Source organism: Pomacea canaliculata, linkage group LG11 (assembly GCF_003073045.1).
Source record: "Pomacea canaliculata isolate SZHN2017 linkage group LG11, ASM307304v1, whole genome shotgun sequence".
In the NCBI taxonomy this organism is placed as follows: domain Eukaryota; kingdom Metazoa; phylum Mollusca; class Gastropoda; order Architaenioglossa; family Ampullariidae; genus Pomacea; species Pomacea canaliculata.
The window spans coordinates 564,973-592,500 of NC_037600.1; the positions used below are offsets into that span (position 1 = coordinate 564,973).

The following is a 27,528-nucleotide window of genomic DNA, read 5'->3' on the forward strand; positions in this document are numbered from 1 at the left end:
TTAAACTGCCATCAAGGTGTTGCCAGGACACGGAACACATACAACGTTACCTTACAGTCACCACCGCCATGACAGTCATGGCAGGCAGGGACATCACGTGACGTCAGGTCGTCTGCGTCTTCCATCCCCTAAATTCAACCCTAAATAATCCTTCCAGGTGTAAGTATATTCTTCAGAGCCTTCCAAACAAGTAAAAATTATCCAAGACTTTCTTTGTGTGCTGCGTGGAAAAACCATTGCATTGTGACGTCAGATCCGGAGCGTGCAAGCACGTCCCACGTGTCGAAGCCACGCGCGCTGGGTGCCATGGAGGACACAATGCATCATAGCAATGGACCACTGGAGTCGTCACTACCTACACGCTAGGACAGGTACAGGAGGCAGGACTTACCTGGTTAACCTGTGATTTCTTCAAGAGAAACACCTGTCCAGAGCTTGTAGCTGCGATCTCTTCGTAGGCGCGGTAGCCGCGGTGGGTGACGTTGCCGCAGTCGCCCGTCAACACAAACACAACCTGCACACGTCGGCAAACAATAAAATAAATAAAATAAAAGCCGACAGACTGTTTGACTCAAAATAGGGGGAAAAAAACAACAACAACAAACGCAAAAAGCTGCACGAATCTTTGACAAGGTTGCCTCCCAATCAGCATTAGAAAACAGGACCCACATGGACCCACGTTGACCCTATATAGCAGAATCTAGGGGGCATATGGTAAACCTATATAGGTCCCAACGTAGAAAGCGAACCGGGTTAACCATGGGTCTTATATGGATTTTTCCATATAGGCAATATGGGCAAATCCCAGATAAATCCCAGATCACTTTTTCAGCTGCTATTGGTAATTTTAGGTATTTTGGTGTATTTCTAATTTGCAAAAAAATATCAAATACATCAACATAACCCTATAAATGCAAATAAATGGATTAATAATGAGTGTCTTGCATGATTGCAATAAGAAACAGCAAAAAACGTTCATAAAAATCCATGTTACAAAAAACAAACATAACTTTTTGTTTACTGATGTTTATTTATTGTTAATTAAAAAAATGATTATTTACAACAAATTCTTAAAGCATTGACCTGTACAGGTTTATGTCAGAGTTTTTCCAGACAAATATCGGTTGAAATTTTTACAGCTTTAATTATCCTGTAATTCACCCTCAACCCCAGAATTATTTATAGGCTTTAAAAGTCTTTCTTTTCTCCCATTTTCGCGATCTCTCGCCCCAGTCAGCCAGCTCGAAATCTGAACTTGCAGTTCCACTTCCGTAGCATCAAGGATAACTTTTTCTTGCAGCATTCTAAAAATAAAACAAATATAAGAATATGAAGTCTGCATAAAAATAAGCATTTAATTGCATGTCGCTGAAATTAAAAAAATCCAGAATATATACGGTGAAATAAAGAAGGTACAAGCAAAATTATAAAGATATGTAAAGTGGCATAAAAATTTTTAAAGCGTTATAAACAGAAAGGAACTACAAGTGGAGCTGTATTTGAATTTCAGTTAGAATTTCTATAGGCAGGAGAACTCTAATAATCCATAAACTGTCATCTTAATCCCTTTCTACACAGTATTAACCAGCTGATTAAAAGGACCAGACATTGCATAAACATGTGTACATATTTTTAAAATTGCAATGTAATTTCGACCACACTGAAATATTTTTCTCAATGACTCATGAAAACACAAAGTCAAATATTTAAATCCTTACCCTGAACTGTTCTTAAAATAAAGGGGTGGTTTTTCAGACCCCTTCTTTCCCTTCAGGCCGTTATAGTTGTAACACCCGGGCTAATTGTGTTGAAAAAGCACAGACAGTATAACTCTTGACCACGAGCTTTAAGCTAAAGCCTCCCCTCATCGCCAAATAGGCATTCCTGGAAACAGACAAAAATAAAACAAACATCCTTTTTTATAATAAAACTTGCTGTGGTCAGTATCATGATACATGTTATGTAAACTAGAGCGTTTATTAAGACCAAATATGGATGAAAACCATTAAGGGAAGTTTCATATTTTTCTTCATATTCTAAGACCGAAATGGATGGTGAAAACCATTAAGGAAGTTTCATATTTTTCTTCGTAACCAAGCTTAGTGGTTACAGAAATTTATTATCAGCTGTATTCATGCCACCATAACAATGCTTTTGTTACTTTTTAGTACTGCAGATATTAACAATATAATGCTATGAAAATTTTAAAGGGAATAAATACGCACAGACGAACTTGACTCCTAACAAATCAGAAAATCAGAGTACATACCAAGTGTGCGAAACGTTTTCCTGGATAGTCGTGTCCTCTAAATCCTCGCGCTCAAGACGATGCAAACATACCTCAAATGATTTTAAGGGGAACTAGAAATACCACTCAATGTTGCAGAGCTGCTGATCTGATGGCGCAACGTGCCTCGCCGGTAGTTCCCGTCCGTGTCACCATCGTGTTTTTATCCTTTTTTTCGGTCTGGGCGAATCCATCTGCATAAACTTTTTTGTTCAAATCTTCTATCAATTCGAGTTTGATCTCTCTGCAGAAGGAGACAGTATAGCAATATGTTTCTCGTTTATGTGTTTACACTAAACCAAGAACGCAATAGCGAAAAGCATGTAAAATAGTGATTCTATTTTCTTTACATTTTGTGTCACTATGCAAAAAGAGCTGGGATTTTCACTTCAGGTTTATATAAGTGATAATTCTCACAAAAACACGTGTTCAAAAGTATTGGCCTTGGCCAAGGTAAGAACAAACCAAGGAATGTTAAAGTGAAGTTATAACAAAATAGACTTCAAATTTAATTAACAGTATTCCATCACAGGTGGTGTTCCTTGCTGGCACGACGAACACCAGATCAGGGCCTCTGGACGGCAGTGAAGGACAAAGGCCGACTAGTACTCATTCGATAGTGGTGCCTGACTTCCCGACACGGCTTGTGGATCACAGAACCGGCGCAGAAGGGTGTAGCTATCGGTAGAACTGGTATCGCTCGCCTGGCACAGCTGAATGGTTATCACGCGGGCCGATTCGTTGAGCATCAATGACTCCTAATTCCACATTGTCCTGTTGGTCTGCATACCCTGTGCCAATGAATAGGATTTCGCATTGAAGCTTAATTGCAAGCTTAGTAAATTTAAAACTAGGAAGCTGTTGATTACATTATTCGTGATGTTGAAAACCTTACATGGTAGAGAAAATGAAAACAGACCTAAATCTAATCGGTTGTTATCCTGGCCTTTAGTTGCATGTGGGAGATATTTGCAGTCGTTCGACTTTCCTCGACTCTGACTCCTTAATAATTAAGACTTAACACCCTTTTCTACAGTCAGTATTTAACCACTGATTAAGGATCCGTCAACATGCATAAAACAGGTGCTACCATATTTTAAATTTGTCAGATGTAATTCGACCACAGCTACGCGTCCGAAGTATTTTTGGTCCTCAATGACCTCGATGAAAAATACAAAAAGGTCGAAATATTCGTAAAATTTATTACATCGTGATACTGTTCTTAAAATTATAAGGGTGTTGTTTTGCAGATCCTATCTTCCTTGCAGCGTTATAGTATAACGCCCGGCTAATTGTGTTGAAAAAAGCGACAGAACAGAGTATAGGACTCTTGAACCACGAAGCTTAGCTTAGAAGTCCTCCCCTCATTGCCGAACTATACATGTCCTGAAAAGCAGACAAAAATAATACAAACATATCCTTTATATATATAGAAAGCGGCGCTTGCTGGTGTCGGGGTATCATATGAATAGCGATGGTTATGTAGAGAGCGAGAGAGGTGTTAAGACCCCATGAAAATATGGATAAAACGCCATGTATAAGGAAGGTGGTTCGAATATTCTTCTTTCCATACTCTAGGTGAAACCGAACTATGGATGAAACACCAATGTAAGGAAAGTTATCATGATGTTTTTCTGATACCGTAACCAAGCGTGCAAGTGGTAATACTCAAGTAAAATTCTATTATATGCTGTATATTCATGGCCACATAGGACAAGGCTTTTGTGTTACTGATTTTTTTAGTACTTGAGACCATTAATAGCAACACATATATGACTAAGTCAAGCAAACCTTGTCTAAGGGAATTAGAACAGCACGAGCACGTGACTCCTATACAAATTCACAAATAGCAAGTACAGGTATCAATCCGTACACGTTTTCCTGATGCTTTCTGTTAAAGTGCAACGTTGAGATAGGTTACGTATTCGATCATCGCCTGAAGATTTTAAAGGGACGTGGCTACACGCTTCTTAGTGTCAGAGTGTCAGGCCTCCTGTTTCTTGGGTGGTGACTAGCTCATCTGCGCACCTTATTTGTTCATCTCCTTTCACTGGTCATGTGTTACAAATGGCTCGTTGCCTTAGAAAGACAGTATATGTCTTAGGAACGTCAGTCTTTGCTCGTAGGTTTTATCGTGTTTAGCTTGATGTCAACAACGAAATGGATGCTAGCGAGAAACATTAAATAGTGCGATCCTATGGTATTCTGAATTTTTTTCAGACTATGAGCAAAAGAAAGTGCCTGGGAGATTCGTATGCCTTTCACTAGTTATTAATTATTATCAAGAAACCGCACTGTTTTCAAGTGTGCGAAGTCTATATGGCAAGTAGGGTAAGAAGCAAAGCTAGAATATGATCTAAAAAATGATATGGAACAAGAATGACTTCAAGATGTGACCTGTCCGAAGAGGGTTGTGGGTCTCCCTGATGCTGGCGGATAAACAACCAGACAAAGGCTCGGGATCGGCCTTGCGGGAGTGTGAAGGCTAAATGGTGCTACATCTAGATGTCACCAAACTCAAGCCCAAGCACCGGCAATAAATTGTTCACTCTTTAATCATAATTCGTAACGTACTTTAGGGTGCGCTTGTCCCTCTATAGCAAAATCACCAAGCCAGCACATTACAGCGTTTTCGTGGCCCGGTAATGACGATGTTTATAGGGTGATTCGAAACAGGTTCATGAAAGTTTTCATATTTCTGCGATCAGATGTAAGTTAGAATATGTAGGAATCAAATAATAAAATTGCAAGCACTTACTAATGACTTGTGCAGGAGCACCTGGAGAGCATAGAACGTGAGGACTCTGGCTTTATAGCTCTAATATAATGAGCTTTAATCTGGTTACAGATTGTGATGGCTCAGTTGCACATCCTGCTGACACTACTTTCATTCTTTAAATGCCATGCTAGCCAGCCTATGCTAAGAATAACAGTAAATATATAATTAAATTAGCCATTTACATACAGTCGGTACCATTTTGTTGCTAAGAAAATTGGCCATTAAAGTTAATTCGGGTTGTCTGAATCGATACTTTTCAGTATGCGCTACTCATGTGTGACGTCCCGAGTGAGAAGCAGGAAGGGAACTGTCCGAAATTCTAGATTGGCATTTGCGAGAATCGTAAGTTCGTGAACCTAGATCACTTTCCGTAATCCCGCAATTTATTTGAGTGAAATATTCCGACAGCTCCGAATCTCTCGTGCGTATCGCTAGACGGCTAAAGAGTTTATCAAATTGCAACTTCAGGAACTGCTGGCCATGGATTTCTACTTCTCTCCTCGGCAAACGTTGTGCATTCTATTGTCGTAATGGTGTAACTCTAAGTCCTTTTACTTCCTCTATAAGCAGGTGAATAATGTCTTGCAACTGATAACTTGGGAACTAAAATTCAATTAAACTAGCTATTATAAGATGATAAATTGATATACTTGACTTGCATGTTATATAGAACGAGTCCAAACACATGTACTACAGTTATTCGCTAATTGACGGCTGAATGAATTAGCTTATAATTAAAATCTCATTTGTGCGAAAAGTTGAAAAGCACTTTGTGCAAATGGGCGTATGCACAGTGTCCGATCGCATCAAGTACAAGCCATGGGCTAAGAACAACGTTTGCCTTTATGGTGTTTAGGGTGTATGGCCCGGGTTGGTAAGCAGTACTGGTCGCCCGTCAAATAGGTAAAAGCCTATATAGGGCTCTAGGTACGTTGAGAGATGTCGGCATCTAAGGGCTGCTATTGCAGGACAGTGAATTGAAGAATATTCGGCATTACTCATGGGCCGTGATTAGTTTGTTAATGGCTAGGATGAATAATTATTGACTGTGCCACTAAGGAAAACAGGGAATGGCGGGTTTTTTTTCCGCGGCAAGCCTACCAGTGACCAACGAACCAGACAACTATCATGAATACTCTGTAATGTAATGTGATGTGGTGCTGTTCATGAATGCACACACATTGATGAGGGGAAGGCGGAACAGAAGTGTATCGTACTGAAGCCAGGATGTGCAAATAAAACAATTAAAGTGTTCTATGTACAAAATGAAATTAGAACTGACAAGCTTTAAATCTAATTTGTTACTGGGCTTGTGCTGACAAAAATTTTTGTACGCTGATGAGTTTATCATGGGTCACTACAGTTTAAGTCTCTCTTGTTCTTCAATCAGAGGCACATGGAGGGTAACACCTGGCAAAAAATTGTGGCTGGGAATTGAAAAAAAAAAAAATAGACATGGGTCTTACTTCTCTGTGTCTATGTGATCGTTGTGGGGAGACGATATTTCAAAGTAAAAGGGTAGTAAAGTACGCATACCTGTTAGTTTTCATAGAGAAGGTATTCTGCCTCTGGACAGAATATAGTTCTATATTTTGTGTCCCTTGTGAAGATATCAGGTCTTGTAGATAGCACATCCAGTAATGTCTTATGCATTGCTTTGTGACTGTCGAGGCTATATAGTCTGACGCAGCGCATCGACGTGGTACCATCATCTTTGTGACATTAAGGTTTCGTTGTTCGTCACTCTTTCTTGAATCGAGGCAAGGCTGCTAACTGTGCGCGATGGCGCTGCAGCTACAAGCAAAGTCAGACTTTCTCATTAAGTTATTACCACCCAGGTGGTGAAACCATCGTAGTGCGGACATGATTTCGCCCGACATTTGGATTCAGAGAGAGAGAGAGCTTACTATTAACTTCTCCTAAAGACTCGGAAAGTAAGCTACTAGATTACAATCATATAGATTCCTTTATTTCAAACAAATTTACACATCAGACTTCACAGACAGTTCACCTGTTGAGTACTTGTCACCAGAGATTTTACTGAACGCCAGTAACTTTGCGAACAAACATTGATGAACACGATGGCGTAGAGAGGAAAATGTGGATGAGCTAACGGGTTCACAATGATAGAGGGATATGGTGAGGAGAGTAGTCGTTCACTGATACATATGAATCAGTGGGGCGGATGAGAACTGGTGGTGAGCTAAGGGCGTCACTACGAGACTGTGACGTTCGGCTAAACTCCATCTATTACTATTCCCTTTTTGGTGCATCAGGTTGCACAGCGAGTTGCGCCTCACCAAGTCCGCTCCCGATTCGATGATCGGCGAAACCCGCTCTAAGGTGACCCCCGTATTGGTGCCAGGGGCCCCTGTTCCGTTCATCATCCCTGTCCCAATGTTCTCGTCCAAGTTGTTCACTTTAGGCGGCTCGTTTCTTCGCCGTCTGGAGTCCATAAGTAGGGCGACTGGGGTGGAAGGTCTCGGTCGTGCTGGCGGAGCACGAATGTACCAAGTCGGTTGCTCAACGGCCTTACGTGAACCTGCGTGGTGGATATGGACTCTCGGTGTCGAGTCGTTCGGTGGATTCTTGTTTGGTGACACCGGTGTTTGGCAAAGTTATGTGTAAGTATGTGCCGCCTGAAGGCATATACTGCTTTTTGGAGACATACAAACGCTTCTGTTATAGTCTCGTAGAGGTGTTCTGGTCATCTTCCATAGATTCTGACTCCGTAAAGGGGGTGCGTGATTACACAATTTGTGACGTCTTGGAAGACTTCGTCAAGCTGATTTTCTGGCTGAGTGTTTGTTGCCGTTCCATGTGCTCCTGAGTGAGGCAAGAGGCCTGACTGGCTTAATCGCCAGTCGGGCTCACGAGAGTCTCCACCTCCGCATACCCAGGTGTTTGGGACACTTTTGGACGCCCAACGAATATGGTGGAACTGTCAAGCGGTCTGGATGCCGGCGCGCCTGCGTCTATCAAGTCGGCCTTCTCGTCGTATCCGATAGTTTTAGTTCTGAGAAGTGCGTGGAGTGTGCATCTGTGTAGAACCTGCCTGACGTCCACCGTCCATAGCTTATTGGTTTTGCTTTGTGCTTGACCATCTCTCACGCCAGGTTTCCAGCAGTATGTCGTGAGGGAGAAGTAGCTTTGTGTTTTCATTATGTCGATGATGCGCTGGTGGCGCGGTGCTGATCAGCAGAAGAGGCAATCATCAAGCAAAGATGCCGAAGCCTTGCGCAGTGGACGTGTTATCGTTGCTTGTATACACTCATGGGTCCATGACTGACCGTCCTCCTCTGCGGCGTCCGGTGGACAAGTCTTCTCACCAGGTCGCATGGCCAGGAGTGAGACGAGGACGGCACAGAATGCAGCCTGTCTTCACAGCCAGTACTTTAGGCTTATGAAACGGGTCAGTGTGAGCTCCGGGCCACAAATGGCTACGGGCACCTCGGTTCTGGCAAATCGCTGCGTACATGCATTGAGCATGATGAACCTGAACAATGTGCAGGACGTTCATTTATGCCTCAGGATCTCCATAAGAGGAATGTTGCTGGTGGATGTTGCTGTCAAGATATACCTTCTCTGCAGTCTCGAGCACTGAAGAATTGATGTTCAGCGGTGTGTGTCCATGTTGGCGGTGTGCTGTGTGCTCGCAGCAATCGTGATCGGCAGAATGAGAGATGTGTTCGAGAAGCAGGAGTTTCGTCAGGCGTCAGGAGAAATCCGGGGCTGGTGGTGCTTGTGGTGTGGTAACGGCAGGTCTTATCTCAAGACGATTGTCCGGTCAGTCTTGTACAATAAGACAGAGTCCTGGGACTTGAAGAGCCCTGTGACGTGGTGAGGGAAAGAAGTGTTATGCCCCTCGCATTATTCGCAGTCTCCACAAGATCTTCGGCCATAATGTCTCGTTGTGAGAATGCCGAATATCGAGCAGCTGGTGAGCGGAGGGAAGTGCCCCGCGCCCAAACGTCCGTGTACCGAAGCACATCCATCTGGCATTTCTTACTTCTAACCCTATTGCTTTAAATGAAATCTTCGGTCTCGCGACCTAGCGTTTCTTTCGCGAGGTCGAGGTCAAGGTCAAGGTTTGTCACATTGGTAACCAAGTGTGACAGTTCGCGCATGCGTATAAGTGAGTGCAAAAAGAAAACCGTGTGCGAAAAAGAGGCGCGACGGGGCGTCCCATGCAACACACGGGGAGGGTGGGAGTCACACTTCCAGGTGTCATACATCACACACCGGTGTCACGTGCATCCCATGCCGTCACATACATCACACACTGGTGTCACGTGCATCCCATGCCGTCACATACATCACACACCGGTGTCACGTGCATCCCATGCCGTCACATACATCACACACCGGTGTCACGTGCATCCCATGCCGTCACCTAATTTGACCTACATATATGTGCGTATGACACATCCGATAGTTTCGTCAAACATACGTGACACAGATAATGGTGTGCATCTTGCAGTGTAGCTTAGGTAGCAACAGTAGAGTCTGCAGCACGGGATGTAACAGCATACGTCACCACAAGAGAGTTTGGAGCACAGGATGTAACAACACACGTCACCACAAGAGAGTTTGGAGCACAGGATGTAACAACACACGTCACCACAAGAGAGTTTGGAGCACAGGATGTAACAACACACGTCACCACAAGAGAGTCACAGCACGCGACCTAAGACAGCAACACGAGCATAACACGCGCTAGCTACACACAGCTGCTGTCTGCCATCTCTCGCACCAACTCCAGGCGACATGTTGTGACGGACACCAGGTGCATGCTGGGTACAGGCCAGGGTTGGGGTGCAAGAGGTTGTTGTCGGACTATCAGTGATCACTGCTACATCAGCAGTCTGCCCAGTCACCTGCTGGCAAACCGCCATCAGTCTGTGGTAATGGGTGGCAGTGACATCACAATGCCATTGACACAGGGACAGGTGGCAGCAAACAGGAGAGAGACAGCAGGGGGAGGGAAGGTGTGAGCGAGAGAAAGAGGGAGGAATATCGATATAGTCAGATGTTGTTAGTCGTGTATGTCAAGATTCCACAAACAAAAACAAAAACAGCCTGACGCGAGATGCGAACCTGAGGCCCCCAACTCATGTTTAACTAATGACAAAGCCTTGACTGTTGCCCTGCGATACGTGCATTTGCCGCTACACACAACAGGTGCTGACCTCTTAGGTCTGCAGGTAACCTGGAGGACACCGCCACTTATTTATTAAAACAAATAAATAGAAATGTGGCTATTGCTGTCATAGCTACATGTGGGGCACTGGTGTATAGCTAAACTGTACATATACTATTATAGTGTACACCTCACGGCCGTAAACATGAAGCGCAAGTCGCTGCCCCGGGGTCAAGTGAGCAACAAGTCTTGTTTCCGGTATCCAGACCCCGGGGACACCACTTCCTGTTCTCTACCCTCAAACAACTTTGCCACCGCCTGATAAGCACGGACCCCAGGGGTGAGACATCATCAGCTTTAGGACTTTGACAGTCGCTTGTCCCTGACTTCCCCATGTGACCCCAGGGCAACCACTTACCCTCGTGTCCTATCTACGGCCTCTGGAAGAGAGAAATTACACTTTTCTTGTGCATAGTTATCTTCTCCTGCAAGAAGGGAGGCTACTATAGCTCATCACGTATACATCCCTGGAGTAAAGAAAAATGTGTATTTTTGTACACAGTGATGGAATTTTGGAAGAAAAGGTAGTTCCACAGTTCTACATAAACACACCTGTACACCTGGCTGCTTCTCTGTACAAAGACACAACAGTCTTTGTTTCTACTATACATAGACACACCTGGCTCTACTTGTCTCTACATACACACCTGTAGACACACCTTGCTCTACTTGTCTCTAAATACATACACACCTGTAGACACACCTGACTCTACTTGTCTCTACATACACACCTGTAGACACACCTTGCTCTACTTGTCTCTACATACACACCTGTAGACACACCTGACTCTACTTGTCTCTACACACACACACCTGTAGACACACCTGGCTCTACTTGTCTCTACATACACACCTGTAGACACACCTGACTCTACTTGTCTCTACATACACACATGTAGACACACCTTGCTCTACTTGTCTCTACATACACACCTGTAGACACACCTGACTCTACTTGTCTCTACATACACACCTGTAGACACACCTTGCTCTACTTGTCTCTACATACACACCTGTAGACACACCTGACTCTACTTGTCTCTATACACACCTGTAGACACACCTGGCTGTGTCTCTGCACATAGACCTACCTGGCTCTGTTTCTGCTGTATGAGGGCCAGGACCTCCTCTGTCAGGTAGTAGTCCTTGGCCCTGGCGTCAGTGAAGACGTAGATGAAAGAGTTGGGTAACGACACCTCCAGCGCCCGCTTGATGGCGCCAATACTCATTTCCGGGCAGTCGCCGCCTCCCTGTACGTACAGGTCTTGCAGCGCCTCCTGGAACTTGAGGTGGTCAGTGGTCACCAGCACTAGGACTAGGCACTCAATAAACACACACAGTCTCTCTCTCTCACACACACACACAGCACGCATATACACGTACGTAGACACACATAATTCATAGCACACACACACACATACACAGCACGCATATACACATACGTAGACACACATAATTCATAGCACACACACACACATACACAGCACGCATATACACATACGTAGACACACATAATTCATAGCACAACACACACACATACACAGCACGCATATACACGTACGTAGACACACATAATTCATAGCACACACACACACATACACAGCACGCATATACACATACGTAGACACACATAATTCATAGCACACACACACACATACACAGCACGCATATACACATACGTAGACACACATAATTCATAGCACACACACACACATACACAGCACGCATATACACATACGTAGACACACATAATTCATAGCACACACACACACATACACAGCACGCATATACACATACGTAGACACACATAATTCATAGCACACACACACACATACACAGCACGCATATACACATACGTAGACACACATAATTCATAGCACACACACACACACATACACAGCACGCATATACACATACGTAGACACACATAATTCATAGACACATAATTCATAGCACACACACACACATACACAGCACGCATATACACATACGTAGACACACATAATTCATAGCACACACACACACATACACAGCACGCATATACACATACGTAGACACACATAATTCATAGCACACACACACACATACACAGCACGCATATACACATACGTAGAACACATAATTCATAGCACACACACACATAATTCATAGCACACACACACACATACACAGCACGCATATACACATACGTAGACACACATAATTCATAGCACACACACACATAATTCATAGCACACACACACACATACACAGCACGCATATACACATACGTAGACACACATAATTCATAGCACACACACACATAATTCATAGCACACACACACACATACACAGCACGCATATACACATACGTAGACACACATAATTCATAGCACACACACACATAATTCATAGCACACACACACATACACAGCACGCATATACACATACGTAGACACACATAATTCATAGCACACACACACATAATTCATAGCACACACACACACATACACAGCACGCATATACACATACGTAGACACACATAATTCATAGCACACACACACATAATTCATAGCACACACACACACATACACAGCACGCATATACACATACGTAGACACACATAATTCATAGCACACACACACACATACACAGCACGCATATACACATACGTAGACACACATAATTCATAGCACACACACACATAATTCATAGCACACACACACACATACACAGCACGCATATACACATACGTAGACACACATAATTCATAGCACACACACACATAATTCATAGCACACACACACACATACACAGCACGCATATACACATACGTAGACACACATAATTCATAGCACACACACACATAATTCATAGCACACACACACACATACACAGCACGCATATACACATACGTAGACACACATAATTCATAGCACACACACACACACGTGCACACATACACAGCAACACACAGAAAGATGCACAAACAGGCGAATAAAAGTAGGAGAAGATGGGAGACGAAGGTAAGACAGAGGTGAGAGCAGAAGGTGCGGACAATGGAAGGAACTAGAGCTGCCGTGAAGGACAGGCCTACAGAGCACTCACAGACAGGTGTAAATAAACAGGTGTACAACGTTAGAAGGACGGCTTACAAATAGGGAGGTAGACACAGGAGTCAACAGACACCTGAGTTAACAGGTAGACAGCCCACCTGCTGGTGGGATTAAAGGGGTGGACAGGGTGGTAGTTTGGTGGGATGCCCACTTTGGGCCCCTGTGGCCTCCTCTTGCAGAACTCACCGTGGGCCGATGAGCCGCTCTACCTTGTGGGGCCCATTTTAGGCACAAGGAGGGTCGAGTTTGGGCCCCTGAACTTTTTGCAGGCTGGGAAGGTGTAAATGTGTGTATATATATACGCCTTAACTTGACAACTGTAAGGACACGTGTAAATACACTGGCACAAACACACGGAGATAGAATGTAAGTGTCAGCGACCTCTTTAACAAGGGGAGACGAAGAAGTAATCACACGAACACACACTTCAGGTCACACACACACACACTTCAGGTCACACACACATCAGGCTACACACACTTCAGGTCACACACATCAGGCTACACACACTTCAGGTCACACACATCAGGCTACACACACTTCAGGTCACACACATCAGGCTACACACACTTCAGGTCACACACATCAGGCTACACACACACACAGATACTTCAGGTCATACACACACGCACAGATACTTCAGGTCACACACACACTTCCGGCTACACACAGCCTTTGACCAAACTGGGCCGTGAGCCAAGTTGGCAAAAGCTATCACGAAATCCGTTGCGACATCCTTACACAAGGAAATCAGCCAATCAATCGATCAGCCAATCAATCAATCAGCCAATCAATCAATCAGCCAATCAATCAATCAGCCAATCAATCAGTCAGCCAATCAATCAATCAGCCAATCAATCAACACAAATTCATTAAATGTGTGATGCTGATGGCGCTAATCATGCTGAGATTTTCTGACAGACAAGGTTGACATGAATGCTGCCTGAGATGTTGTAGACTGACAGGTCTACTCGTGGTCCCCCTGCCCTTTGACCTTTTGACGCGATGACTGCTGAGGAGGTGAGCGAGGACGTAGAGGGCGCTTCCACCTGCCCTTCGCTGCGTCATCCAGTGGCGGATGGGCCTGGACTATGGGGTGACACTGAAAGTAACCCCTGCCCCTCACCCTTACTCCGGTGGTAGTGGAAGCAACCCCTGAGGACTGCACCATGCTTTCCTGCTCTCTTCTCGCTCTACTAGGAGGCGGGACTCCATGGCAACTTGGGTGGCGTACCAGTGGTGTGTGTGCGTGTGTGCGTGTGTGTGCGTGTGTGTGCGTGTGTGCGTGTGTGCGCGTGTGTGCGCGCTTACTACTTGTAAAGTACAGACAGGCACATCTCCGACTGACGACTTGGGAGGCTGGAAGAGGGTTGCGTCCCACATTGCCCAGTCCGAGGTGGCAGGGACACGTGAGACACAACTCTACACCTGTCACAAATTATTCTACACAACAGCTTGAAAAGTGTAGCTGCTGATGTTCATCTTCCAGTATGAACAGAGGCTTTGTGGGCTACTGCTACACGAGCGATTACCAGGCTACAGTTGTGACACTCAGGCTATGGCGAGGTTTTCTGAGATGTTGTCAGTTCTTGCTGCCCCAGCTGACTGTGATTGTGTGGAAGGGTGGAAGGGTAGAAGAGGGGCTCACAGCAAGGGTGGTGGTGGTTGCAGTCTTCAGTCTTCAGTCTTGTGGCACGAGATGCGATTAGCAGACTGCAAACGGCCGGGAGAGCGCTTACGTCACACTGAGGCTATTTATAGTCTGGTGCTGCTGCTGCTGGCGTCAGATGTGAAAATAAACATCGCACCTGAGAAGAAAAGTTCATTTCCGCAAACACAAGATGTTACTCAAGACTTCGCAGCTTCAGGCTTTAGTTTGCTCAGTAATGTTTGTTATTATTGCCGGAGTTCAAAGCAAGTTCTCCTCCTAAACTGTTTTAAAAGGATAAAAACTACTGGTGCTGCAATTGAATGAACTGTAAACAACACTGTGTCCCCGTACACAACAACAGCCGGCTTCCTTTTGCCACAACAACAGTGGGGCCCCCCCACACCATAACAACATGGGCCCTGTACACATTACAACACGGGCCCTGTACACATTACAACATGGGTCCTATACCCCATTACAACATGGGCAATGTACCCCATTACAACATGGGTCCTGTACACCATTACAACAGCCTCCTTACCACTAATGACAGTGGGCCTTGCAACACCACAGGAACAGTGATGACAAGGAGAGAGAACCGTTGTCACAGGACGGACTCGCCAATCAGCTCCCCTAGAAAAGATGGACTCTTGCCTCAGACAACTAAGGGATGGAATCAGGACAGAAGGACAGCACTAATCCACATCTCGTCTTGCATTTTCGCCATCTTTGCTGCCGCCCACCGTCACGGGTGTTGCTGCCACGTCTTCACACCTCAGTGGAGGGGGACGGGCGGAGGCGCGAGCTTTTCTTTCCTCAGCCCACGTGCAGCTGGTGGACATGGCAGGGAGCTGCGAGACATGTCCCTGCTGGGTGTTGGGTTGTAGTCAGGGGCCCAGACATCCCCATGCCTTCCTCATGTTGACGGGTCACTGCAAGTGCCAGTAACCTCGGGTAGCTTGTGTACATCCTTGTGCTCACTGTACTTAGATGAAGCATCCACAGACGGGAGGTGAGTTCTGTCACAAACACGATCTTCATCTCTCGTCTGTATTCACGTTACTGCAATTCACTCTTGCCTTTCACTTTTTTTATTGTATATCTAGCTCATTATTTGTCTGTCACGTGACAGAGATCTCCAGCTGCTGTAGCTGTACTCACAGTGCAAAAACCCTTTTAAGCTTTAGTTAAAAAAAGAAGAAACATCTGGTGGTCCCTGGGGTATGCACAGTTACAGCAAGACAAAGAACAAAAGAGAATTCTAGCAACACCAGCAGACTGACAGCTATCGAGTCACGTGCTGTCACAGGTCATGGAAGGGCACCAGCAGAGTTATAGACAGACGTGTCACAGGTCATGGAGACAGACTTGTCACAGGTCATGGAGACAGACTTGTCACCTGTCATGGACGGGCACCACTAGGGCTATAGACAGACTTGTCACAGTTTATAAACAGACTTGTCACGTGTCTAGGGCTATAGACAGACGTATCACGGCGGGAGAGACTGAGAGGTTGACAATGACATTGTTTATTGTTTATTGTTTATTGTTTGTCTCAGTTTCGGACACCACGACAAGGTTACAAAGCTGTTGACGATGCAGCTATTGTATGCTCACCTGGTGACATGCTAATACATTATACATGTTGGTAATGATAAATAAAAACATTGGATCGTTTGCTGGACAGTAGTACAAGTTGATGTGTGTATTCTGACAAGAACTGTACACACAAACAAAGCAGACATGTAGAGCTCTTAGTAATACACGTGGCAACCTTCATCAACAGTGGCAGCCCTACAGCAACATTTTGTTGAGCTGAATAGTAACAGATCTCCTTTTCTATATTTACAATATTTTTTTCTGTTCCTCCTCGTGTTGCAACAAAGAAGAAACTCTAACCCAAAGGGGTAGGAATGGTGTGTGTGGACTTTGTTGTTGTGAGAAATCAGTGCCCTACATGGCTTATTTTGTTTTTATGTTATTATCTAAAGCCTCCCTACAACGTGTGTGTAAGCTTGTACAGGTACAGACCCTACATGAAGTTCTCATACCGATGTCTTCCACGACTGCACAGTGGACAAGGTGCGGACACCAACAGACCGGAGACAGAGTTCCACCTCTTACTAACCTTGACATCCTTGAGACAGAAGGATCGCTAGTACGGGGGACACATTGTTTAGTTTGAGTGAGTGAGTGTGGGATGTTTATCAGGGCCTGCACTGAATGGGTGCGCCTAGTGCCTGTTGAAGAGGGGGCCTGATAATTACTGCTAATTATTGACACCTCTACCACGAGGGCATCTCTACCTTTGGTCACAGTAAGATAAGTAGGTGTCTGAAATGTAGGTGTGAATGAACGATATTCCTCACATCACCTTCTGCACCTTCTGTCGTTTGTCAAGCGCCTTGTGCTGTCCACAGGTCAGGATAAGACTATACAAGCCACAATAATAACAAGAATAAGAATAATAATAATAAAACCCTGTCCGCTACCTGACGTGCCCAACAAACAGCCACAAAGAAAAAGAAGAGAGAGAGAGAGAAAGAAAAAAAATTGTAAAGTAAAAGACAGAGATAAAGAGAACAAGAGACGGAGAGACAGAGATACAAAAAGGGAAAAGAGACAAAGAGAGCGGGGGTGATGAGCGGGATAGAGAGAAAGTGGGAGAGATACAGACGGGAGAGGCAGAAGTCTACAGGGACAGGTGGGTAGAGAGGTGTGTGGGTGAGGCACTCACCTGGGTCGTGGAAGGGTACCAGCACGTAGTTGTACAGCGGTTTGTCGCGCCGGAAGAGCGCTGTGGCTAGGATCTTGGCGGCGCCCTCGATGACCTGCACGAGGTCATCGTACATTGACCCCGTGATGTCAAACACGAAGGCCAGCGATGCCGCCCCTTCTGGCAACCCGCGGCTCTCCTGTGACGTCACAGCAGTCGCCGACAGTGAGATCACCACCGCTACAGCCACCACCACCACAGGGGCAACCACCCACCGACTGCGACAACCACCGTCACCAAACATGGCGGAGAACAAGTCGCCAAGAGCTCGGACGCTCGTCTTCCTCTGCCCGCAGACCTTTGGGGAGATAACCGGACCTCGTCAAGAGCACACAACTCACAGTGCAGCTGCCATGGTGGGCCTTGTGGACAAGCAGGCTAAGTGGTCTGTAATCTCGTGTAAGTCTCGTCACACGTTGCTACTGGAGTGCTTGCAGACGTGGACGCACGTGCGGATGGCAGCGGTCAGCGTGTAGGTGGCCGCGTGAAGATGGACACGAGTCCGGCTCGTCATGTGTAGAAGCAAGCGTACAGGTGCGACAACGGGCTTCTGTACGGCAGTCAGCAAGAGTGGAGTCGGTGGAGCTGAGACTGCTCTCAATTCTTCCCGCCTCGTGTAACACGGGGATGTAATCTCACAGTTACCTCCCTTGTGGCACTGTCAGCTTAACTCCCCTGCAGTCAATGCATCAAATGACAAACTGGGGAGCGCTTGAAAGCTGTCGTCTTTCCATCAGTTAAGGTCTGCACTTGATCTGCACTGACCGCAAGTTGCCGCTGTCCACTCAAGTAGCTGAGGCTAAATCATCAAGTCCACCTGAAGTTACCTCCCGCAGACACCCTAGCGCCCCAGTTCTCACCCGCTGACGTCATCAACCGGACGAAGGTCCCAGCTGCGTCGTGCACTGTCGTGAACCACGTTCACCTTCTACACTCCCGGCTTTGTCGCGGCCTTCACACGAGAAGGGTCACGTGGTCACCTGTGGCCGAGGGTGGCGAGTGATTCAAGAAGCTGACGTTGAGCGGCTGGCACTGCTTGCAAGTCGTACCCGACGTCAGCGAGACCGCGTCATCAAGCGATGAAGAAAGCGATGGTGCGGGCGATGAAGGCGAGGAGCGAATGATGGAGAAGCAGGCAGCAGGCTGGCAGACTTACCCTGTACCGCGCCTGAGTCGAGCCCCAGGCTGCCCTCCCCCCCCCCGGCCCCAGTTTGCATGCATGCACCGGTGTGCAGGGGGAAGGAGGGGCTGTTGCTGGGATAGGGCCCCCCACCATCTTTTGCTCCCTCCCCCCCCCCCAGCCCTTGCTGGTCTTCCTGAGAGAAAGAAGCCCGCGTAGCATCACCAGGAACCTGCTGCTAGCATGCCACTCGCTCCAGTCTACCCTCCTTAACTTTTCTCCACCCCGTCTCCCGCCCCACTAGTTGCAGTCAGTAGCTGGAGCATGTCGCCCTCTTTTCCTCCGCTCTTTTATTTTCACTCCCACGTCAGCAGCTCGCAGCACCCACCCCTTCCTTCATCCCTACCCCAGCTGAGGACGTGAGTGGCTTATCCTGTCATCTCCAGCGGGCTAATGCACTGCGCGCTCACCATTCTCACGCGCTCGTCACGCGGCCTGGCATCTTCTCACGTTCCTCGCGCCATGGCATCTCTCCCCTCCACTCTCCTCCGCCACCAGCATCCCTCCCTCTCCTCACCGCCAGCGGCGCAAACAGCATCAGCGGCGCACAACCCTCGCGCCATCGGGGCAACCGCGAGACGCCCACCACTACCCTGGTGGTAGCAGGATCCTGGCGGCCTGATGGCGCGAGACTTGGTCACTGATGGCATTACAGCTGTTCATTAACTGGTGGCGTTACACGTGCTTGCTAACTGGTTGTTTGACGACGACGACGGCGACAACAACAACATCAACAACAACAACAACAACAACAACAACAACAACAACAACAACAACTTCAGTCAGACAACAGAAAGCCATGTACCACCAGAGAACGCTAAACACTTAGTGTCAGACGAAAGGGAGCATTACATCATTTACAGTCAGTAAAAGGGAACACTTATTTACTGTACGAATGTAGTAAACAATCGATTACGTCACCGGTTGTGTTGCTAGGTTACTCAATTTTTTAATTTATTTATTCCTTTAAGCATGAAAAGATGTTAGGGAAGGAATCAGAGAAGCGCGAAAGACAACCAACGCAGGCAGCTTACTTCCGCTGTCCACAACTATACAGCACTAACTACACTATCCGCCACTAACTAAACTGTGCAGCACTAAGTAAACTATGCATCACAATAGACAGACTGACAGACAGCTGTAACTTGTTATAATAGACAGACTGACAGACAGCTGTAACTTGTTATCACAATAGACAGACTGACAGACAGCTGTAACTTGTTATCATAATACACAGACTGACAGCCAGCTGTAACTTGTTATAATAGACAGACTGACAGACAGCTGGAACTTGTTATAATAGACAGACTGACAGACAGCTGTAACTTGTTATAATAGACAGACTGACAGACAGCTGGAACTTGTTATCACAATAGACAGACTGACAGACAGCTGTAACTTGTTATCATAATACACAGACTGACAGCCAGCTGTAACTTGTTATAATAGACAGACTGACAGACAGCTGGAACTTGTTATAATAGACAGACTGACAGACAGCTGTAACTTGTTATAATAGACAGACTGACAGACAGCTGGAACTTGTTATCACAATAGACAGACTGACAGACAGCTGTAACTTGTTATCATAATACACAGACTGACAGCCAGCTGTAACTTGTTATAATAGACAGACTGACAGACAGCTGGAACTTGTTATAATAGACAGACTGACAGACAGCTGTAACTTGTTATAATACACAGACTGACAGACAGCTGTAACTTGTTATAATACACAGACTGACAGACAGCTGTAACTTGTTATAATAGACAGACTGACAGACAGCTGTAACTTGTTATCACAATAGACAGACTGACAGACAGCTGTAACTTGTTATCATAATACACAGACTGACAGACAGCTGTAACTTGTTATAATACACAGACTGACAGACAGCTGTAACTTGTTATAATAGACAGACTGACAGACAGCTGTAACTTGTTATAATAGACAGACTGACAGAAAGCTGTAACTTGTTATCACAATAGACAGACTGACAGACAGCTGTAACTTGTTATAATAGACAGACTGACAGACAGCTGTAACTTGTCTATCATAATACACAGACTGACAGACAGCTGTAACTTGTCTATCATAATACACAGACTGACAGCCAGCTGTAACTTGTTATGACAATAGACAGACTGACAGACAGCTGTAACTTGTTATAATAGACAGACTGACAGACAGCTGTAACTTGTTATCATAATACACAGACTGACTGACAGCTGTAACTTGTTATCATAATAGACAGACAGCTGTAACTTGTTATCATAATAGACAGACTGACAGACAGCTGTAACTTGTTATCATAATAGACAGACTGACAGCTGTAACTTGTTATCACAACAGACTGACAGACAGCTGTAACTTGTATTCACAATAGACAGACTGACAGCTGTAACTTGTTATCACAATAGACTGACAGCTGTAGCCTATTTATCAAGTGTTTACACCCAGTGACAATAAATCCCAGATGCCTGACGGAGGACGTAGAGGTGATGTTGCTATCGTCCATCTTGATGTCAGTTGGCGGACATACCCGTGAAGGTTGATGTCTTCTCACACAGGAGGGCTTCCGTCTTGTCGTCGTTTAGTTGAAGTTTGTGCCACCATCCAGTCCCTGAGTTGGCGAACACAGACCAGATGCCAGCAGCAGAGGGAGACAGCCGGTGGGGTGGAGCAGGAGGCTGTACCCGGGTCTGACAGAAGGCGAGGTAAGGCTGTTGTCGCGTGTCGCTTGCTGCAGGGGGGTCGAGGTGCGGGGGCCCAGCGGTCAGTGTAGCCAGTGCTTTGTTTTTTGTTTTTGTTTGTCTGTTTGATGGGGATGCGGACTCTAGAAGTGTGGGAAGGGTGTTAGTTGTTGTTCTTCCTTCTTGTCCTCCTACGTTAGACCGTGAGTATATATTGGAGGAGAGATGCTGGTGAGCTGAGGATTCTTGCTCGGTGTATGCGCTCCCTACCGATGTTCTTGTCCCGATGGACACCGGTTAATGAAGGATCACGTGACAGCAGCTGTGCGTGCAGTTGGGTGCACTTCAGCGTGTTTGCTTGTTTGTGTGTTTGTGTGTGTGTGTGTTCAGTGCTTCTCTGCACACCGACACTTGCAGCTCCAGACCTTGTTGCATTTTCGTAATGTTCCCAGCGATTTTTATTTATCCACGAGTTTTGCAATCACGACAGCCTTTACCTTTCCTGTGTAACAAACAAACTGTGTCAACAAACTGTGTAAACAAACTGTGTAAACAAACTGTGTACACTCACCGCTGGGACTAATCACTAATGACAATCCCGAGTGTTCACTGCATGTTTGCCGGGGGAGGCGAGGACAAGCACGTGTAACACACAACCAGTCCCCTGTGGGGCCACCTAACGCAGTGATGTGCTGACCCTTAACACAATGGCCTTTACCCTCTGTGTGCTCTCCTCCACATCACCAGTTCCGGTCTGATGACCACGTCACCTGTCCATTGTGTCCACCTTGGTCTACTATCGATGTATATTTGTAAAGCGTACAGATGTATGCATCACGGACTATTCTGGGGTCCATCCTAACATTTACACTCGCGATTCTGTGGGAATAAAACTGAGATTGTGCGAAGAGAACAATTATGGTCTGATGATGTCAGTTGTGTACTTGGTGACACGTAGGTGAAAACAACGAATTTGTGGAGATGGGAAAACTCCTGCGAAGAAATAAACAAAGAAGACTGGATGATGCTGGAAGGTAATGTTTACCTGGAAAGGTTTTGCGTGTATCAGTCGATAAAAGAAAACTTTTCGCCAGAAAGGAAGTTGTGATCGGAGACTACCAGCCCCTGGTGTTTACTCACTTCAGTATCGTAAACAAAAGCATTTCAAAGTGCAGACACACGTACATGCCACAGGCCCTGCTTCCTACACAACATGTGCTGCATCAGCCACCCGCTGTAAGGCGAGGGCAAGACCCGGGTACAGAGTAGAGAGAAGACAGTGTTGTTTCTTACACGCCAACATGTTTTGTTCGGAATTCAATACAAGAATCAGCCCGTGGGTGTCAAACTGTTTCACAGTTCGGCCTGAAGTGCCTTAGTCCAGTGGTTCTCAAAGTGTGGTCCACTGTTGGTCCTTGGACATAGGTCAGGTGGTCCGCGGCTGACAGTCGTCATATGTCAGCAAAGTGATGTTGAAAGTGATGTATTGCTCGCATTAACAATTTAATTACAAATATCGAGGTAGGTAGTGTTATGTCAACGTATTACTATACTACTGTCACAGAGGTACATTTAGTTTTGAATTGTAATGAAACAAGGGCGGCAATTTAAATTTGAAATTCATAGTACAGACTGATTTTTAGGACTTGTAGGTCCGCCATAATGTTTACTTAAATAAATTGGTCCGCGGTCCGAAATACTTTGAGAACCACCGCCTTAGTCCATCATTCTGTAGCAACATTTAAACAAACAGTTGAGGTCGGTGGTTAGACTTTACAAAAGGGAGGAGCCGGGTCCTCTCCACACAGTGTTTCTCCCATTTCCACAGCAAGATGAAGACCAATACTGTTTGTTTCCGCAAGACTTTCCTCACAATGAAGCACAAATGATGTAACATCATCTTTTCTTCTGCCGGAGGTACCAAAACTGACAGTGACCTTTGCTCTTTTACCTACCATGCACTCTTTAAAGTGTGAATTCAAACACTTTGTATGTCTTTGACTACTGCTCGTAAACACACTCTACTACAACCCCTCCTTTATCTCCCACTTTATATCTTTGATTAGTCTGTCCAGTTGACATCTCTTTGTTGATTACTTAAATTCTTGTTGCTTCTCTCATCTCTGTGTCTTCACTGTCTTTTGAACTTCATCTTCATCGTTGTCCATCTCTCTGTTCCTCCAGGTACGAGACATTCACTCGTGCCTCTAGTGATGTGCATGTTCCTGTGTGAATGGGATTCTGAGCTACACCAGTTGTTGTTATTATTTTTGTTATTATTGTTATTGTTATTATTGTTATTGTTATTATTATTGTTATTATTATTGTTGTTGTTATTATTATTATTATTATTATTATTATTATAAGGTGCAAGTCTGTCTGTGTGTGGGTTGGTTGGCTGGCTGGAGAGGTAGTTATAAGGGCTTTAACATGCATTGATGTTTGACTTGATGAGTGTGATGTGTATTTCAATAATTCTGATGAACTAATTGAACTTAAAAACACAGTACAATAATGTGAAAACAATTCATTTTATTTGTTAAGCAGCAACAAGATTGAAAGCTATTACCAAGGCAAATATAAATACTGTGTACAAGAAATACAAGTTCGAAACAATTACTACCTGCAAAGAAAGAAAGAAAGTGAAAAACCAATAGTAGCTATAGTCACACATCCAGTGGCTGGGGGACAACCTTGTTGGCTCTGAATCTGAGCCAGTAAATGCCAGGTATTCCAGGTGTAGCAAGCCTCACTGGTTCTATACCTGCAGGTACAGGTGGATCTGACCCCTCTGACCTCTCTTGTGTTGTAATAGAAGATGGAGCAGTACACACGGGTGTGGTTGCTGGCTTTTTCGATTCCTTTTTCCTGTGAGCAGACAAAAGCAATAACAACGAGGTAAGACAAGAATTACTTGTGGCGGGCAGGTGACATTATGGGATTGTTGAAATGACCCGGGAGTTGTGGGTGGGTGTGTGGGTGTGATTAACCAATCAGCAGATTGTATTCTCTTCGAAACCCGCGGATCAACCTGTCGTCTGTCGTTTGCTGCAGGGGTGGAGGTGCGGGGGCCGTGTAGGGGTGGCCGGCGGTTAGTGTAGGTAGTTCTTTGCTGTGTTTGGGGGCAGAGGGCAGGTGTGTCGCGCATCAGTCGCCAGACACCGTGTAGTTACTGTAGTAGGTAGCACACCCGCTTTGTAGCACCTTGTAAACTAGGGGCGCCGGGAGCTGGGGTGGGCGCACCCCTGACAGGGTTTACTGTTGCAGGTCTTGCTGACTGATAGGGATGCGGAATCTAGAAGTGTGGAACGGATGGAAGTTTTTGTTTTTTTTTCTCCTTTTTTTCGAACAGTAGACCGTGAGTATATCTTGTAGGGATTGGAAATGAGAAGAGAGAAGAGCTTTGGTGCGGAGACATGCTGGTGTGCTGAGCATTTGCTTGGTGCGGTCCCTATAGCTATAGCTTGGTGCAGGGGGCGGATCCTAGCAACCAGTAGCATCCACTGTGCTTCCTGTGACCGACAGAACCAACGCATCACGAGCCGCTGGGTGAGTAACTAGGGTATTTCCTGTCGCCGGTTTTACGGGTGGATGGCTGCGTGGCCAGTGCGCACATGTCTGAAATGTGATCGAAGGTGGCTGCCAGGAGGTGTGTGTGTGTGTTTGTGTGTGTGTTTGTGTGTGTAGGGGGGTGTGTGGGTTGTGGGGCAGCGCGTGACCCCAGGCAGTGTGTGGGAGGGGAGGTAGCTGTTGTTGTTTTGTTGACATCCTGTGCGGTGCTGGACTACGCGGCCACCTATTTGTTTACTTGTATTACGGGAGTGTTTACTCGTATGTGTGTTTACAGTATTTTCATTGGGGGTGGGGCTCGTCACTATCTCATTAGTTGATTTCCCTTTGATTTTCCCTGTGACTGTGTGTCTGTGTGACTGTGAGAGCGAGTCGCGCATCGCGTTACGCGACACAACCCTCCCTCTCCTTCACACAAACACACACACACAGAAACACACACAAATACACAAACACACACACAAACACATACATACACACACATATACACACACAAACACACAAACACACACAGAAACACACACAAATACACAAACACATACATACACACACATATACACACACAAACACACACACACACACACAGAAACACACACAAATACACAAACACACACACAAACACATACATACACACACATATACACACACAAACACACAAACACACACACACACCGGTTTACACACGTGTCACACCCTCCAATGGACTGCCCCTGTCAGTGTACCAATAGTGGAGGATACCCGGAGGCAGACAGAAGGAAGAAGCAGTCCATTCACCGGACGCTACAAGTTGAGAGGAGAGCAGGCTTCACCAGCTCGCACTATCTCTACCTGTCATGTTGACCTAAACGGCTGCTTCTCTCCCCGAGTTCGAGAAACTGTAGCCATGGCAACACTGTGACTGATCATGAACACAAGTGACCTGTCTTCACCAGTCACCCCGCCTCTAGCGCGTGTTACGGGGACGTAGTGCACCCGGGGTAAGCAGGGAAGACGTGGAACTATAGGGACACAGGGTCCTTGTGGTCTGGCGTTGGCCACCTGGGACTGTACCTACCACCTGAATAATCACAACACAGTTTGTCCCGGTCGTGTCTATCTTTCTTCACATGGCTTTGTGTTTTCTTCAGGCAGATCAGTGCCGAGCGAGAGAAGAACGAGTGTCTCAGCGAGTACACCTGTGTTTGTCTATGTGTCTGTCGGTGTGTCTGTCTGTGTGTCTGTCTGTAGGCACGAGCAGGTGAGTGTCTTGGGGGAGGGAGAAGTAACAATGATGACTTTGTTTGATGTATTACTATTGCAGGAATTCTCATTTACATGAGATGAACTTAAACTGTGTGTGTGTCTGTGTCTGTGTCTGTCTGTGTGTCTGTCTGTCTGTCTGTCTGTCTGTCTGGCAGTGGCTGTCTGTCTGTCTGTCTGTCTGGCAGTGGCTGTCCTGGCCTGTGTTCGTCTTTCAGTTTACTCAATGTTTTAAGTTTCTTATCATCACAGAGCTCTCCTTACCTTCCTCTACAGCAGAGGATCGCCACTGTCGCAAGGAGTCCTCCACAGACTCCCGCGGTGATCCACCCTGCGACGTTACATGTGCACGTGGTATCACAGTTAGCGACGTCACGTGGGCTTGTAGCACCGCCAGTGACGTCACGTGGGCTTGTAGCACCGCCTTTAACAAAATGATGGATTCATGCAACAACACGTTCTGTGAAATGTCACCTACCAGCATGTGGAGAATTTGTGCCTACAATATTACAGAAATCCACACATACATTAAAATACTGTGAGGACTGTTTACTGTGTGGAGACTACGGCGTCCGTTATGTGTTTACCTAGAAATATTTGTCAGACACACAACTGTTGCAGGAAGAACTGAACGCTAAGCCACCGATACATCAGGTGTCAACTACACACAACTGTTATCACACATCTCAGACGAAATACGGTTTGCTGTAGCAACACGTGGAGTGACTCGAGTAGTTAAATATTTGTAGACAAACAAGACAAGCTTACCATCGTTGTTACCTGAGGTCGTCACGGGGTCAGTGGAGATGCCCTCTAGAAGCCCCGTACTGTCTTTGTCAGGGAGGTCTGTGGGGAGACTCATGTGCCCCGAAATGTCGTTGCCGTCGTCGTTTCTATTTAAATTGATTTCCACCCCTCCTGGGGTGATTAGCATCTTAAGCTCTCCTCCCCTCAGAACTCGTGCCGTGATAGAGCATTCTCCTCTCATGTCGCCCTCGCTGTCTCTCGACAATGACGTTATTGTGGTTGTACTCAGAAGCTGTGATTTCGTTTCATT

The 27,528-nt window shown here is 45.8% G+C and overlaps 2 protein-coding genes and 1 long non-coding RNA gene across 5 annotated transcripts in view; 1 reads left to right on the plus strand and 2 right to left on the minus strand.

The window, feature by feature from the left end:
- Positions 1 to 18,957, minus strand: part of LOC112575822 (hemicentin-1-like) — an 87,181-nt gene extending 68,224 nt beyond the window's left edge. For 2 of the 3 annotated variants that reach the window (XM_025257860.1, XM_025257859.1), the window contains exons 1-4: positions 17,750 to 18,955; positions 17,126 to 17,131; positions 11,358 to 11,582; positions 392 to 514 (exon numbers count right to left, since the gene is read on the minus strand). In XM_025257860.1, coding sequence (XP_025113645.1) covers positions 392 to 514; positions 11,358 to 11,495 — 261 coding nt within the window. In that variant the 5' untranslated portion in view covers positions 11,496 to 11,582; positions 17,126 to 17,131; positions 17,750 to 18,955. Of the gene's footprint in view, positions 1 to 391; positions 515 to 11,357; positions 11,583 to 17,125; positions 17,132 to 17,749 lie in introns of all 3 variants that reach the window. The other variant, XM_025257862.1, reaches the window with a different exon arrangement.
- Positions 18,958 to 24,177: 5,220 nt separating this feature from the next.
- The window catches only part of LOC112575877, an 11,397-nt gene continuing 8,046 nt past the window's right edge, over positions 24,178 to 27,528 (minus strand). Inside the window, exons 4-6 of the mRNA XM_025257993.1 lie at positions 27,240 to 27,528; positions 26,736 to 26,895; positions 24,178 to 24,530 (exon numbers count right to left, since the gene is read on the minus strand). Coding sequence (XP_025113778.1) covers positions 24,329 to 24,530; positions 26,736 to 26,895; positions 27,240 to 27,528 — 651 coding nt within the window. The 3' untranslated portion in view covers positions 24,178 to 24,328. The remainder of the gene's footprint in view (positions 24,531 to 26,735; positions 26,896 to 27,239) is intronic.
- Positions 27,469 to 27,528, plus strand: part of LOC112575878 — an 8,153-nt gene continuing 8,093 nt past the window's right edge. The window contains exon 1 of the long non-coding RNA XR_003101695.1: positions 27,469 to 27,528. This exon is cut by the window's right edge and continues 71 nt beyond it. This is a non-coding gene — a long non-coding RNA (uncharacterized LOC112575878).